We start from the raw sequence: 16,657 nt of genomic DNA, 5'->3' as shown, positions 1-16,657 counted from the left end.
AGTAATCTTTTAGTAAAACACTCAAAAAAAGTACTCATTGTGGAGAATTATATTATTCAAATATCATTATTATTAATGTTAATTGATTTAAACTGCGGATTGCATTATCATTGTTTTTCAATGAGATCTTTAGCCTCTTCATGCCGTTAATTGCGTACATAACAACATTTATCATAGCACTAGTTCACTTCTCACCCAAAGTTTGTGTACCTTTTGGTATTTTCTAAATCTTTTTGTACTGATGATTTAACGAGGAGAGTTTCAGGTCCATCCAAGCCACAGGAGAACCCGAAACAGCTCTTCCCACTTTGCAATTGTATTGCACAGTTCAATATTATGCCTGTGACACTAAAATAAATGTCAGGTGATCACCGCAGTCATTAGGATTCATCCTCTGGGCACCATGGATATCTGTAACAAGTGTCCTGGCAATCTATCCAACAGCTGTTCAGACATTCAACAACAAATAAATGTAAACCTCATGGCAGTGACGTCCTGGGCCTTTAAGGATCATGAATGTCTGTAAATAGTCTGAGGACATTTGGGGACAAATATTATTCCTTTTCTCGCAGGTAACTAATGTAATGAGACAAGGCCATAACATCAGCTGCAGCACAATGTCACAGGCTCTTATTAATTATTCCTGATGATGCCCGCACAGCTTCAGTGCATAAGCAGGGGTGTTAATGAAACCATATAAATAATGTGGCAACACAAAAGCTTTTCAGGCTGATAGCTTATTCTCTTGGCCTAATGCACAGCAGCATTAGCCTCAGTGCCTTTATAATAAAATGTAAAGTCAAATCAGATTCACTGCAGCCAGTTTTTATTAAGTGCAGATTGAAAGAAAGAGCCTGCAGCCTCATAGTTTAGCATCAGGGGGATTTATCTCCTTAATTCGTCTGACGGGGGGGGGGATTCATTTTGTGACGAACTATACGAACCGCCGCCAACAAACACACGCTTACTCCTAAAGCATGTGTAATAAAGCATTAATCATTAAGCAGCCACATTATAAAGCAATGCTTATGTTGCAGCCATATTAAACCGTGCTAATCTCGTTTTCATATTTGAGTTTGTTTCTGATTTATGAGGCTTGTTTAGCTCAGAGACGCTGCTGCTGCTAGTGGATTATTATTTATTTGTATTTCATACTATCCTCATGAGCTCCCCAGAAAGATATTTTTAGTTAATCTAAGTATTATATAAATGTTTTCGAAAGGTCACCACTCATTCTGGTGTGACTGCTGCCTGTGGATGTCATGGAAACGGGGACACTAATGAGCAAGTGCTTTACTACACACCCAACAGACCACATACCTCCATCTGTCTGGTGTGTCAATGCTTGTTTGCAACCCTTCTGTAGACGAGGTAGGCAGCTGCTCTGATGCAAACGTGCATTCTAAAAATATAAAACTGAGCTGCATGCATGTCTGAGCTCTAAATGATGCGTCTGGGATCAGGCGAGGCGGCAAAGGTGTGCAGAAGTACGGAATTCAGTCTTTCCCCAAAGGTGTTTATGAAGTTGCACTTTGTCTGAAGAATGCTGATCCCTATTTATATAGAACAATATCACAAATTACACATTTGTCTCAGGGGGCTGCACAGACTCGGCGTACAACATCCTCTGTCCTTGGACAATTGCAGGGCACAAGGAAAAACTCTCCAAAGAAGGGAGGGAGAAAATGGAAGAAACGTCAGGGAGAGCAAAAGAGGAGGGATCCTCTCCCAGGACGGACAGACGTGCAATAGATGGAACAGAATAAACAACATAGACAGTATGCCAAAAATAAAAGTTAGGGACATAATATCTGCAGAGTGTCAGCGTGGATCTGCTGTGGTTCAACGCTTTGGAAAGCATACGGACAGTTCCTCCTCATCATTAAGAAAATACTAAAGTTTCAGTGTAGTTTTCAACCAACAACTGTACTTTAGAGTTATGATTAACCTGCAGAAATGTCGCCATTGTTTCATATTGTCCGCCCTTGCATGCATAAGTATGAGCATTAACTGTGCCAGGGCCAATAATAACAATGACCTCAACCTTATCAATATGTGGCTGCAGGATGCTCTGAATCTGGGCCTTCCAACATTTGAGGTCAAGGATGCAGTTGTTGAGCGTATTCATTTGATAAAAGTCAAAGATACAATTGAGTGTCATGAAGAGCAGCTACAATAAATGGTCGTCTTACTCACTATTTATTTATTTTACAATACATATCATAAAAGCCCATGCAGAGACTTGTTCTGTTGTTCTTTCCATTATTTCATTCAGTCATCTGAGCATCATCTTTATGTGGAACAAGTTTAATACAGAGGGCAGTATCGTGTCTTTTGAGGGAGTAATAAAACACATTTTAATGAAATGTTAAGATTGGATCTGTTTATACATAGAAATAAAATAGCTTATAATATAAGATTTGTTTTGCACATAAATTTAAAAAAGATGTGATATTGCGGGAAGGAGCCATCCATTCACTATATTAACTTGTAAATAAGAGAAGCACATTTGTTTTTATTATAATCATTTCATTTCCTCTAAGAGACAACACAATGGTGCAGAGCTATCCTTTTAGATTTATGTTTTTTTAATTAATAATTGTTTGTCCTTCAGATTGTCAAGTCTTATTGTGAGTATAGATGATGCGTGTTAATAAACCAAATAATAATACAAACAAAATATTTATTAAATCATTAAATTCAATGAAAATAAATACACGATAAACTTAAAAACAAATAAAAAATGTGAGTCTTAGCTGTGTCTTTGATTGTTACATGTGAGCAGGCCATTGCACAGGTTTATTCTATAACAAATGTCTGCCTCTTCATGCTTCTTTTTCTAAATGTACACAATAATAATAATAATAATAATAATAATAATAATAATAATAATAATAATAATAATAATAATAATAATAATAATAATAATAATAATTGTTGTATGAAAGGGGAAGCAGTCAGCTGAGGGTGCTAAACCATTGACAGCCTCATAAATAGGTAATAAAAAAAATCTACAAGTCACAGAGAACCTGTTGTAATTAGTGTCTTCATGCTTGGAGGAAAATGCTCCCCTGTATATGTCTGTGTCTGGAAATTGGAAATCATAATCATGTTCCGCTTTGTTTTAAAGAAACGGTTATTTCTCTGTAGTGTGGAGGAGGCATCGGTACATATAAGAGGTGACCGTTGTTTTAACCATCTGTTCCTATCCCTGACATCATCATCATCATCATCATCAAAGAGCAGATACACACAGACGTGTATATAGCGAGATGTCTATGTTGTCAACATATTCCCAACTACTCATCAGCTGTTCAAATAACATGCATACAAAGAAGAGTCTGTTGGGAACTGATGCTTACAACACGTAAGTTTCCACTTTTCCAGTGGGATACAGTGAATTAAATATTGTGAACAGATGTGAACAATGTAGCCATGTGACTTTTAGTGATATTTAAGTGTAGGTTCTATAAACTTTCGCACATAATACAGGTGAGACACAATTCAAATGTGATGATACATTCATTTATAGGGGAATGTGGTTTCATGACATTTCAAATGTCTTCATATTTACTCCTTTAATTATGGTGCTGCTGTTTATTTCTTTGGAGCCAGAAGTGACCATATTTGGCTTGATTGTGGAGCTGGAGAGGAGGGAGCATATAGTTAGCAGCTAACGATAGAGCTAACTAGCTAGCTTGGTTAGCAGATGCATCCTTAAAAGAACATGCAAAAAAACAAAACTACTTCCCCGAATAGAGGAACAGCCGACTTCTTAGTGTCTTTTAGTCCAAGCCCTGCTTTATCATCTATTGTATTCTAAATGATACCATACTTTACTAAATGAACATCATGTTGTATTGAAGAAGAACTGAAACTAACAACTCATTAATTCATGTTTACGATGTTTACTGAGGTCACAAATCAAGTGAGGAGTCAAGTAATTTTCTCATAGACTTCCATGCAATCCGATTTCTTTTTACAAACAGTGGAGTTGCCCCCTGCTGGCCATGCAGGTTTAGGGCATTTCTGTTACTACAGTACTGTAGGTAGTAAGTTAGTTAGCCAGATATGCTTAAGATTATACCTTAGGATATAGCAGATAAACTCACTGTTTACGCAAACATGAGTTTGCAAAAGCTAAAAAATATATACCACCTCGTCAAATCCAAATACAGGCCTGCTGTGCCAAGTAACAACTGCTAGGCTATGACTGTACAAAATAATTTCTTGAGGGAGGGGTTAGATCAAAGTGCGGTAAAGCAATATGTTGCGTTTTGAGTGCGACTCTCACTTTTGTGCCATATCTCGAACCTGCTGCAAGTGCAGGCACATTCTCTGAGGGATGTTGGACATCTTTGAAAGAATGGGATATCAATTAACGAAAAATGCATGTTGAAGTGCAACAATAACACCAAGTCTGCTGCTTCTATGAATGCATGTGTGCATTGGGGTGAGCACTGCATGGCTTTTAATCAAGGATGAAAATGCACTGCTGAGAAAAATGCCAATTGATCCTGTCTATTGACAGCTCTCACTTCTCATTAAGGTTCTGGCATCCATCAACAAATGTGCCAGTTCCCCTGCTGACTGTTGGTGGAAACTCACAGAGAGAAACTTTAATGTACCGTGGCCCACATGCAGAGGGGGGCACCAGGACACCTTGCACTGAAACACACTGTCCTCCCTGTAAAACAGATCAGGATAACACCTGAGAGAAGGCATAAAGATTGTGTGTGTGTGTGTGATTTATGAAACGCATAGTAAACATAGCTGTGTCTGCACTGCAGGGATCTTCCACACTGGCCGCTGATGCTAAACAAGTTTTAAGACCGAGGGGTAAATCATTCAGAACAGAGCACGTCCGACGCTGTGAGAAGGAAGATTTCCACAGTGTGTTGGTGTTTTCTCTGTAATATCAGGCTCCAGTGGGTTTGTGATCCGTTTCTTGATTTTCATTTTTTTTTTATATTGAGTTGTATTATATTGGCATGAAGACTGATTTACAACTTTAAGCAAACAAACGGACAAAATAGGATTTTTTTTCACAAGAAAGTAAAAAAATCTGGACTGCATGTTAACATGGGATATAATAGCATTTATAAATAATAAAATCTTTATTTATATTGTACCTTTCAACAAAGTTACAAAGAGCTTTCCAATAAAAACACAACACTTTTTTTCCAAAGTGATTTAAAAGCCCTGTAATGTTACACTATATAAAATGATACACTGAAATAGTGATGCTTTTCAGAAACTTTTATGCGATAAATAAAAAAGGAAACGATTAGTTCACAGTTTACATCTGGACACATAGATTATGAGTAATGACTTTTCTTTTTCTCTGTCTGTAAAAGTCTCTCGTCTTCACTTTCTTCATCATTTCTGGCCTTCTTCCACACTTTCCATCACTCCTGCCTCTTTCTTCAACTTTTCTCTACATCAACCTCTAAATTCTCCAACTTTCCCCTTCCTCTCTCTTTGATGTAGAGGACCCTCTGTGTGCGGTCCAATCACTCGGCCATTGATTCTAAATGTCCCGTCAGCACAGTCAGCATTTTTAGAGATGATCGGCTGCTCCTCCGGGTCGTAGATCAGCTCCGCTGGCTCCACACCTCAAGGTGCATCTCATATATAACTACAGTATGGATGTGCTTTGGGGGACTTTTGTTGAATTCATACCTGTATAGAGAAAATAATCTATAATATTATAACGTCACATCAATTATATTTATATAGTCCAATATCACAAATTTGCCCCAGGAGCTTTTTCACACTACTGATGTCTTGACAGTAAAAACTTCCACTGTCTTACGCTAAACGTATAAATCTTATTCTAATGTTTATATACAATATTAGAACCAATTTGTTCTTATTCTTCCTTTGACAGAGGCCACATTGATCATACCTGGCTGTGAGTGTCTAGTCTAGTCTAGCCACTTAGCGAAATACTGTCTGGTGATGCGTATTTATGTCTAGGGCTTTTATTGTGAAAGGTAAGAACGGACGATTCTGTTGTTTTTGTTTTTTGTTAGATTTTCTTTAGGCAGGTCAAACATTTCTTATCTTCTAAAATCGTGCCGTCAGGTAGGATTTTAGAAGATAAGAAATGTTTGACTGTGTTTGGAAATGGTAAAGCAAGTAAGAAGAAGGCATGTATTCAAATACTAAAACAAAAACAAGGTTGGGAGAAACGCATTACTTTTCAGCCCACTCAATAACACTTTGGTCACAGCCTCTGAATGAAGCTTGCAAGATACAATTTATAACACCAGGGTTCCTCCTCGGTGAGTTTATTTCAGTATTTCTTTCCCAATAACACAAAAATACTTTACTACCTGTTCCATGTTTGGAGGAACTAAAGAACAGCAGAACAACACGCTCAATTTCCCACATACATACTGTGTGAATCCTGCAGGGAAAACCTCCAGCCTGAAATAACTCTCCTCTGAACCTACACATTTTCCATCTCTGCCTCTCGTTATCAAGTGAAGCGTGGTAGATGCTTACTCATACCACCCAATACACACACGCACAAGTGATACCCATGGAGTTAAGAACAATGAGTCACATGCAATACATAACATCCACTTATTTCTTAATGTTTTAAGTTGTCCTGCTTTAAATAATAAGCAATATGTAGATTATGTTTATTAAAAAAGGCCGGGGGAAGTGTTTATTCAACCAAAATGAAGACGTTTGTGGCTGTTAGCGCACAGTAATTGCATATATCTTGCTTTTATTTCATTACATCCAAGATCCAAGATTCCTCTTTGACCCACTCGCATCTCTGCGTGGGCGGACAAAACACCAACATGTTATGGTATCCATCTGTCCTTTCATGCCTGAGAGTTCAGACAAAAGCTGTGAGAGATACTCCACCGGCCTCCTACACATATTCACAAAACCTGCGAATTACGAGCAAACTGTGAATGTCATCATCAGCGTTGCATGTAAGTAAGCAGCTAGCTCAATCATTCCTCCTGTCAGAACTTAATGTCATTTCACACAATGGAGGCTTTGTACTCAGGTTATAAATACCCAGAAGTTGAAGATGTCCTGCTGCAGAGTAGCTATTAGGGTAGAGAAGGCTGCACGTGTTTTTGGAGCTCTTCCTGGTGACTAACAGAACAGAGACGCTTCTCCTTGTCTCGCATGGAAAACCTTAAAAGCATTAATTAAAGGCAAAAGTAAATTAGAAAGCACTAGAAGGTTCTATTGCCAATCTTCACCCTTGAAATTGAACTAATCACTCGGCCGTTCTTTACAAGATTGAAGCACATTATTAATGTCCGTACATGTCGTCTGTTTATTCTCTTTATTGTAGAAACCAAAGTCACATGGGGATAGTTTAAACTACCAATAATACATGAGTGTGTTATAAACCGGATTCATTGAGCCATCATCATCTTTCCTGTTCATACCAAGCAACATGTGGAGATTGCACTCCATAGTACCAACACCAAAGGGTTCATTAAATTCTCTTCTTTTTTGTTTGCTGTCACCGACCATTTGTAAAAGGAGGAGCTACAAATCCCAGGTTGCTGTATTTGCTCTGAACATAGCACAAAGCATGGGTCACATCTGATGCTGTTTGTTGGTGATGGTGACGCAGACTATGAAAGTAATCTTCTGTAGATATTTAATCCCTCACTGTGAATATACAGTTGAAATACTTACACTGACAGAATTGTGTCTGCACAAGTTTTTTCCTTAAGCCCGACAGTATTAGTGTGTGTGGAGCAACAGGATGGGATTTAGTTAGAATACTAATGAGATGTTGTATTGATTCCTGAGTTGAAATTCTCTCTGCAGTGGGGGTCAGAGGTCAGGGGGGTGGTACAGATCCTGCAGGATGTTTGCTATCACAGAGCTTGAGCTGGATTTGTTTGGATGAATACAGCAGATGCAGGATGAAGAAAAGATGTAATTCTACAGCTACATTCTACACAAGATTTAAAATTCACATGTTTACCTGTTCAGCCGTCACCAATGCCATGAAATGATATTTAGCGATGCTAGTAGCGCGGCTCTAGGGACGGCAAATGTGTTGATCTATTGTTGATCTTGAAGGCCTCAGGGCCTGAACATCAGCTGAATAAAAAAGAAATGCATATGGAGCCATAGTGTGCAACACTTATATCCTACTTACATGAATACAACAGATGGACAATCACACGCACAGCTTACTAATTTACCACCAGACTGAATGTTATGTAATGACAGAAGCTGTTTTCCTCTGACTTCTTTGTCGTGTCTTCTTGCATTCCTTCAGTTTTTATACCATCTTATTTCTATTCAGGGCTGTAGGCTTTCCCCGCATGCACACGGTGAGAAGAAGATTTCCCAGATGAATTCTCCTCTCCTCAAAGGGACACTGGGGAATGTAACACTATACTTTGTTGGTGGGGATGCTTTCTCCTTTTTTCTTCAGAGCCCCAAGACAGTTCAGTCAGTGTCTGTGAACTTGAAGCAGTATTACAAAGCTAGCTGTCGGTGAACTTTCGACCAGTGGGGATATAAAATCAGCCAGTTATTGGATTAAAATCAAGCAATGACTTTGTGCAGCTCATTTTGAGCTGTCACACCAAAATGAAGTTGTCTAATGATCATTCAACACTTTCAAAGATCAGTTCTCAGTTTCTAGCTTTAGGAAGAAGAAACTTGCTGCGTGTTAAGTGGCTGAGTTTTGCCTCCACGCATGAAAAACTCAACACTCACAAGCTATACAAAAAATTAAATGTTCGTAAACTTAACAGTTACATTAAAGGTTGTAATGTTTCCTGGTCATCAAATAAAAAAAGACATTTCACAAAGTGTGGAAAGAAAATATATATTACATTTCCTTAATATAAATAACTCCAACTAACTGATCTTATTGCGGCACAGAGACATTTTCTGACTATGAAGAAATGTAATGGAAGAAGATACCCGGAGAGGAAATGAGCTCATTCATTACTTAGTTTGAGTCAGCAGTGAAACTGTTTAAATGATCATTTTCTTTCTGCAATAATGACTTTTGACTCTTCAGTGGTTTTTCTTCTAATATCCACCATAATTACTGAGAGAAGCTCACAGATCAAAAGAGCGCCTTGTGGATTCAGCAATGTTCAGACATTAGCTTCACTGTGGTAGATTGGTTACTTTGCCTGGCAATGACATGCTGAGGATGACTCACATTATAATCCACTGTTGCATAATATTTACATAAAGCATCTAATGCATCGAATGTGTACATTTCTTATTTTGAGTCTTATAACCCCTGCAGCCTTAACGTTTGATACAACTGAAGACAATTATCTAATGTAAATATAATATAGGCTTATAAAAGAGAACACATGAACAATCCTGAATTTCAGTGAATATTGATTAAAGTGATAGTAAACTATTTAACGCTTGTGTTTTGTTGACATTTGAGATACTTCCTCATTGTTTGGGTCCTAAGGACTCACTGCTGTATTTCTAAAATATATATATATATATTAAATTCTTCTGACCATAGCCCAGAGTATCTCTTCCTTTTGACACAAACTGGACTTGCACATGTGACAAAATAAAGAAATTACCATAAAACACATTCATGCATGAATAAATACATATTCATTTGTTTGTTTGCCAGAAAGTAATTTACACACATATAAATCTACAATGTGTTTATCATATAGAGTTCTTATCTACTTTCTTTGTTATTGTCTTTTACAGTATCTATTTGATTGTTTTTTTTAAATATTATTTTATTTCTCTTCAATAATGTGTAGTTATTAGGTGCATTAGGGCATCAGTTAGTTAGTTTGTGCATTCGTTGTTTAACTGTGTTATTTTAGCGTGTGAAAATCCTTCTATTTATTAAATATATGTATATCTGGAGCCTGTGAGACTCTAAGCAGATGTATGTTATTTTCTGTAGTGGACTTCAAGCTAATCAAACTGTATGTTTTTTTAGGTGTTATAGACACATTACCGTCAGACAGCTGCACCTCACACATTTGTGCAATCTTCCATCTCAACACTTCAGTGACTATCATAGTACTACCTACTAACACCCTGTGGTGCCAGTATTACAGGATACAGAAGAGCAGCCATACTGCAGGGGAGCCTTTAGAAAGGAGCTCAATAAATCAGCCTGCGGGGCTTCATAGTTTAAAGCAACATTGTTCATTAGGTACATAAAGCTTTATTTCTATGCACACTTGATCAAAACGTATATGTTGCTTGCATGTTTGAACATGGACACATTGTTAAAATAATACAATTAACTGTTTGCTATGTAAGAACCAAGAGACTTGATGTTGACAAAGCAGCAACATTCTGAGATATGTTTCAACTTCCTGTGTGCATGTTGGGTGGTTTGAGCTGAATACAAACATATTACTGTAATTTCTCCTGCACCCCCCCCCCCCCCCCCTCCTCCTGCAGCAGAAAAACACAAAACTTCAACATGACAACTGACTATATGTATGTATGTATGTATGTATGTATGTATGTATGTATGTATGTATGTATGTATGCTTGTATGTATGTATATATATGTATATGTGTATATGTGTATATGTATGTGTATATGTGTATATGTGTATATGTATGTGTATATGTATGTGTATATGTATAGATGTTGGGCATCATTAGAGGAAACATGCATAACAAATGCTATTTTACTGTCCGTTTTCCAATACGCAAATCAGGGAAGTCTTTGATATAAGATTGAAGGAGGCTTTGTGTGCCAGCCTGCAGGTTATTGTCATCTCTTATTTTGGGTGAAGGTTGGTTGTTGTGCACGTGTGCGTGTGTGCGTGTGTGTGTGTGTGTGTGTGTGTGTGTCTAGCCTTACTGCGTTCCGCCTCTCCATCAGTGCGTGTGCACGAGTGTCTGCAAAGCCGCTGCTGTTCCTCTCCAGGCGCGCAGTAGCATACCATCCACAAACTTTGATGAGCTGTAACCTTCACCGAGGAAACAAAACAACGCAGACTGAATACATTTTTGAAAGACATATTTTACAGCGTGCGTCCGCTAATACGGGACGATCAAGGTGAGTAACCTGCGAGCTTCAAATTACAGCGATGTGTTGACGTTTTTCCTGGAAGGCTGAGCGTCTGTGTGTTTATTTCCGACTATGTTTTGCATGATCTACAAGTAGCAGAAGTGAAGTTTGTAAGGCTGTCATGCTTTTGCATTAACGTGATGATTTGTTCCTTTTGAATCAGGATTTTAGTGGTTGTTTGTGTTTTTCTGGCTCAATCATATGCATTTTATTTGCCCACTATATTATTATGCACCATTTAAGCTTCTTCTATTTTTCATTCAAAGTCCTATTTTAAAGCATTTTTGTCGAACAGGTGACAAAATGGAAAGCACTCCTGTTGAAATCATCAAAGAAGACAATAAGTGCCTGTCCACGCTGCTGGACGATTGTCCAGTGAATTCTTCAGCCTGGGTGTCTGGATACTCTGAGAGCCGCAATGTGACCCACGATGATAGCTGGGAGCAGGAAGGCATGTCTCCCATCATCCCCATCATCACTGCAGTCTACTCCGTGGTGTTTGTGGTTGGCTTGTTGGGCAACTGCCTCGTCATGTATGTGATCATCAGGTAAGGTCATGTTAAACTAAAATACAAGATCCATACAATAAGTGTATGGGGTGATCACAATGCTATTTAGGATATTTTCAGGAACTTTATAAAATATATAATTAGAGTAATCTCTTTTGGAACATGCATGGAAGCCTAATTATGCCATGTGTTTATGAAAAAACACAGAAAACAGAGGTCCATGCAAAAGAATGTGTTCCTCCACAGTCTCTGTAAATGTTATTACTTGTGCAGAAGGCACTGGCACCAACCCTTGGGCTTTCACCGTGACCTCAAGGCCATCTGTTCTATGTCAAAGTACCTGGAGGTCCTCTGTTTAAAAAGCCCAGTTATACAGCTCATCCAGACAGCCAGCATGTAATGTGCATGTTAAATGACTTTATATATGATATATATATATATATATATAAATATATGAATCCTGTAGCTAGTGTGGCAAAGACAGGAGTTGCATTTTGTCAAAGAAAGGGTTAAGATTATTGCTGTCATCCTTCAAAGTGACCCATTTTATGAATCTAATAAGCTCCAAAATATAATAACAATATTCTGTACATTTCTCCCAGTCTGGTGGACATGATACTAATCATAGTTGAAACCAGTGGTGCTTTATCAACCCTGCTTGCACCTCTTTGGTCGTTATTTATGGCGTATGAGAGCCAACAAATCTCCTTCGATGTAATGTGAAATGCAGCAGTGGCATCCAGAATGCTCTGACGGTAGACAACAATTACCTCAAATCAGATTGATTGCGACGCCTGTCGGTTGAATCCAATTTCATCCCTTCAGTTACAGAAAAGACTGTACGTTTTACGGTTTAGTTGCTCCGTGGAGGACGATGAAGCTGCAGTAAATAGGTTTTATGTTGATTTAGTGTAAACAATATCTGAAATTACCATCATCCAAATACTACAAAGTCAACATAGGCCGAATGTTACGTAAACGTTGAGCTATAGTAGTAGTAGTAGTACTTTTTAAATGGTAACGTTAAAGCATCTAATCAATATTTTTACATTAACAATGAACCAAATGAGTAGTGTAAGTGTCGTGTTTTAACGTCTTTCAGCTCATTGTTTTGTTTTATGTTTTGATTCACTACCACGACTCTCATCAGTGTCGTTTTCAGTCGCTGGAGGCAGATATAGCTGAGATCAACAAAACAACAGTCGGACGGAGTTAACAAAGTTAGCTGCCAGATATTTCCCTCAGGAGATGGTGGAGACCAAAACAGAGCTAAAAGAGAGTGAATATTGGACATGCATGCATCAGGTGAACAGAAACACAACTTTAATTAAATGCTAATGATGCTCTGAGTTTGATGAATAGAGCTGGAACAGCATTGGAGGCCGGGTCCCGCTCGTTCCTATGAAAGTTGCTCAATGGCGCATTAAGCTAAAAAAGTTTGACTTCAGAGTTTAACACTACCTGGATCATCTGGTGATCTTCCGCATTAATGGACCCATAGAGCAAGCACACTAGCTGTTCCTCTAAACCCTTCTCACAGCTCTAGGGCTTATTCAAATTAACAGCGGAAGGACTCAAGAATTATATGGACGAAAGAGAAAAAATGTAGGTTTGATTTTGACTAATACATGCACATGTGATAATAAAAGATGCATCACTTCCTCTGAGCCATGGCAATGTTGCCTAGTCACCATGCATCAGAATACGCAATTGTGAAGGACCTTGTTTTAATCTCAATGATTCATTGCATCCTGTAGGCAACAAATTAAAGCTTTAAATTAAAACTTTGAATAAACCTTTTGCGAAAGTCACCCCATACTGCTTTAATGCTATCATAATTGAATGAAGTGAAGAAAAGTTGACTACGCATGACCTGCAATCAGCTGCATAATATGCATAACAATGTAGTGTGAGTCACAAAAATTACATTAGGGATTCAAGGAAGCATTATGGATTAATGGACAATGTTTAATTCATAATGAGCCAGGAAGGTAGGTCTTCCAAAGAGCCGGCCGAGCAATACATGGATGCTATGTCGGTCTGGATGGTTAGCTCTGGTCACCACAGGAGAACCTTGTGTTCTGCATGTTAAACAGGTACACAAAGATGAAGACAGCCACCAACATTTACATTTTCAACTTGGCACTCGCTGATGCCCTCGTCACCACCACAATGCCCTTCCAGAGCACGGACTACCTGTTGAACACCTGGCCCTTCGGTGAGGTGGTTTGCAAAGTCTTCATCTCTATCGACTACTACAACATGTTCACCAGTATCTTCACCCTCACCATGATGAGTGTGGATCGCTACGTGGCAGTGTGCCACCCGGTGAAAGCCCTGGACTTCCGCACTCCGATCAAAGCCAAGATGATCAACGTGTGCATCTGGATCCTGTCGTCCGCTGCGGGGATACCTGCTTTTATCCTAGGTGGCACCCAGACGAAAAGCGGTGAGGAAGTGCTTTCACCCTCCCTGAGTAAAGTTGAAAAGATGGGAGACTTACTTAAAGCATGCGTTGGTAATATTTTAAAAGCAGAAATATATTCTATCATCTGTCAGTGCAGAAGTTTCCATTAGCCACACATCATGCATCGCCCTTCCTGAAAAGAAAAAAAGCAGAGTTGAGAGCAAAATGTTCCCTTTTGAGTGAAGATTAGCATAACCGCTCGATAAATTGATAGCAGAAGGGCACAGAGGGAAATTTTATTTATGATTAAGCACAAGTGCACTTCATTGCCTAATTTATTTCTTCTCCTTTTGCTTCTGCAGACATAACCGAGTGTGCCTTACAGTTTCCAGAGCCGTACGTGTACTGGGACACACTGATGAAGATATGTGTGTTTGTCTTTGCCTTCGTCGTGCCTGTGCTCATCATCACCGTGTGCTACTCCCTCATGGTCCTGAGGCTGAAAAGCGTCCGAATGTTGTCCGGCTCGCGGGAAAAAGATCGTAACCTGCGGCGGATCACGCGGCTGGTGGTGGTCGTGGTGGCCGTGTTTGTGGTGTGCTGGACGCCCATTCACATTTTCATCCTGGTCAAGGCGCTCGTGGGTATACCTGAAACTACCGCCATCATGGCCGCCTACTTCTTCTGCGTGGCTCTGGGCTACACAAACAGCAGCCTGAACCCTGTCCTGTATGCCTTTCTGGATGAGAACTTTAAACGCTGCTTCAAAGACTTCTGCCTCTCGGCCAAATTGAAGGGGGAGAAGGTGTCAGGGAGCAAGAAGATGGCCAGCAGCGTGCAGGAGGCCGCTGTTCCCCTCGAGAACCCAGATGGGACTAGAAAGCCGTCATGACTAGCAGTGGAACTGTCTTCAATTTCCCACATTGGAAAAGAAGACTCGCATGACCTGGGCCTAACACATGTCACATCAGCAATGTAGTTTTGACTTTCATACAGATTATTTTTTTTCATTATCACTTTGGGTTTCAGATCAAATGAAAGTTCCACGTTATACATTTTAATCCACTTTGATTCATTTCTTTCCTCATGGCGGTCAACAGGATTTAGGTGGATGTGATTAACAAAACAAAAGTGATTAAAGTTTGTCTTTTAAAAGCATTTATTTTCAAACCATGCCCTATCTTGCTAGACAGTATAAGAAAGTAATAAAAAATATATGGACTACACATGTTCCTATGAGTGGGACATCCCAAAACCAAGTGGCACACCCCAAAGAAAATTGAATGCCAAACTTTCTCAGGAAAATTAATGATTATTTAATAGAAACAGATGAAAATTGTACAATGATTGGCCCCTTCACACAGTATACTTGTTACATTAGTGTTTTTATGCTCACATTTTGTTTATGTCCTTTCTCAAATTCTATTCCTGTTATTTCCTCCTATAATATTTCTATAGCCAAATGTGCCTTTAACAGTCCAGGATAACACATGTTTGTAGCAGCGGAAAACGATTTTAGTAATGATTACTAAACTGGGTCAAACAGAAACTGTTAAAAACAATAGAGTTAACATGTCAGTGGTAGTTGCATGAATCACTGACAGTCGATATGTGCCAGAATCCTTTTAACCTCTGTGAAGGGCTTGCATTGTGCTGAATGACCACAATGCAAGGGAACTGACTCATGTTGGACTGGGAGGTAAACAAAAACAAAACACTCTGCAGCATCAAAGCAAGTTTATCTCTGAGAAAAGTTCAAAATCCTGGACTTGAATGTGCTTTTAAAAATTTGACAGAGGGCTCTCTATCAGCTTTGACGCTGGAATTGTGTCCAGTTTGATAAGTTGTTCAATTTATGGTGTATTATTCAATCACATGTGCTTTGTGTGGCTTTTACCATGATGCACATAGTCCCATTGAAACACTCATGCTAGTATTGTAGGGAAATGTTCTCATCGTGGCAATCTGAAAACATGAATAGCTGTTTAAACATGTTTCTTCCGTCAACTGTACATAGTATGTATACATTATTTTGTATAAATAACAAAAAAGCTTTGCACAGGCACCATTGAAATATACAGAATTTGTAGCATGTGATCATTGCTACGATAGTATCGACGGCCTGTGCTTGATGGACTGTGCTGTTATTGTGAATGTACTGCAAATATACTCTGTATTATACAAACATGTGATTACTCTTTGTATAAAGTCATCAATCTCATTAGAGGTCAGAAAATATTTATGAAATTCAGTAATAAAATCCATTTTCATAAACATTCTGTTTCACTCTCATGTCACTAAACCAGAGCTTTGTGGGTTTGGGGGGAACTATGTATAATGTCAAATAGATAAAGCACAGAAGTTCTGTTACTGGACAACAAAATAAGAGACAACATTCTAAGAAACTACACTGTGACCAAGACATCATTTGTTTTCTTTTCAGTCTCCGTGCTCACTATTTAAATCTGCCGCTGCTGTATATTTGCTTTGTCCACTGTGAACCGAACTGCAGACACATTAATCAAAACATCCTGTGTGTGACGCGCTTAATATTAAAGCAAGTTTAACAAATCCAAATTGATTCTCTTCTCTTGTGACAAGCTCGTCTTGTTGTCAGTTTTCACCTGTAAGTTCTCTGTGGTGTGATACTCTCCTTAGATGCCAGAAACATCTTTTTATCTTTGCACTGCATCATTACATTTG

At 38.7% G+C, this 16,657-nt stretch overlaps 1 protein-coding gene across 1 annotated transcript; it reads left to right on the top strand.

Annotated features, from left to right (window-relative positions):
- The first annotated feature begins 10,866 nt into the window (after positions 1–10,866).
- LOC115025645 (delta-type opioid receptor-like) lies at positions 10,867–16,521 on the top strand. Its single transcript, XM_029458053.1, has 4 exons — positions 10,867–11,026; positions 11,334–11,586; positions 13,644–13,996; positions 14,317–16,521. The coding sequence occupies exons 2-4, from the start codon at positions 11,342–11,344 to the stop codon at positions 14,844–14,846; spliced, it is 1,128 nt and encodes a 375-aa protein (XP_029313913.1). The 5' UTR covers positions 10,867–11,026; positions 11,334–11,341; the 3' UTR covers positions 14,847–16,521.
- The last annotated feature ends 136 nt before the right edge of the window (positions 16,522–16,657 follow it).

Source organism: Cottoperca gobio, chromosome 20, assembly GCF_900634415.1.
Source record: "Cottoperca gobio chromosome 20, fCotGob3.1, whole genome shotgun sequence".
NCBI classification, from domain to species: domain Eukaryota; kingdom Metazoa; phylum Chordata; class Actinopteri; order Perciformes; family Bovichtidae; genus Cottoperca; species Cottoperca gobio.
This window is presented reverse-complemented; position numbering and strand designations above follow the sequence as displayed.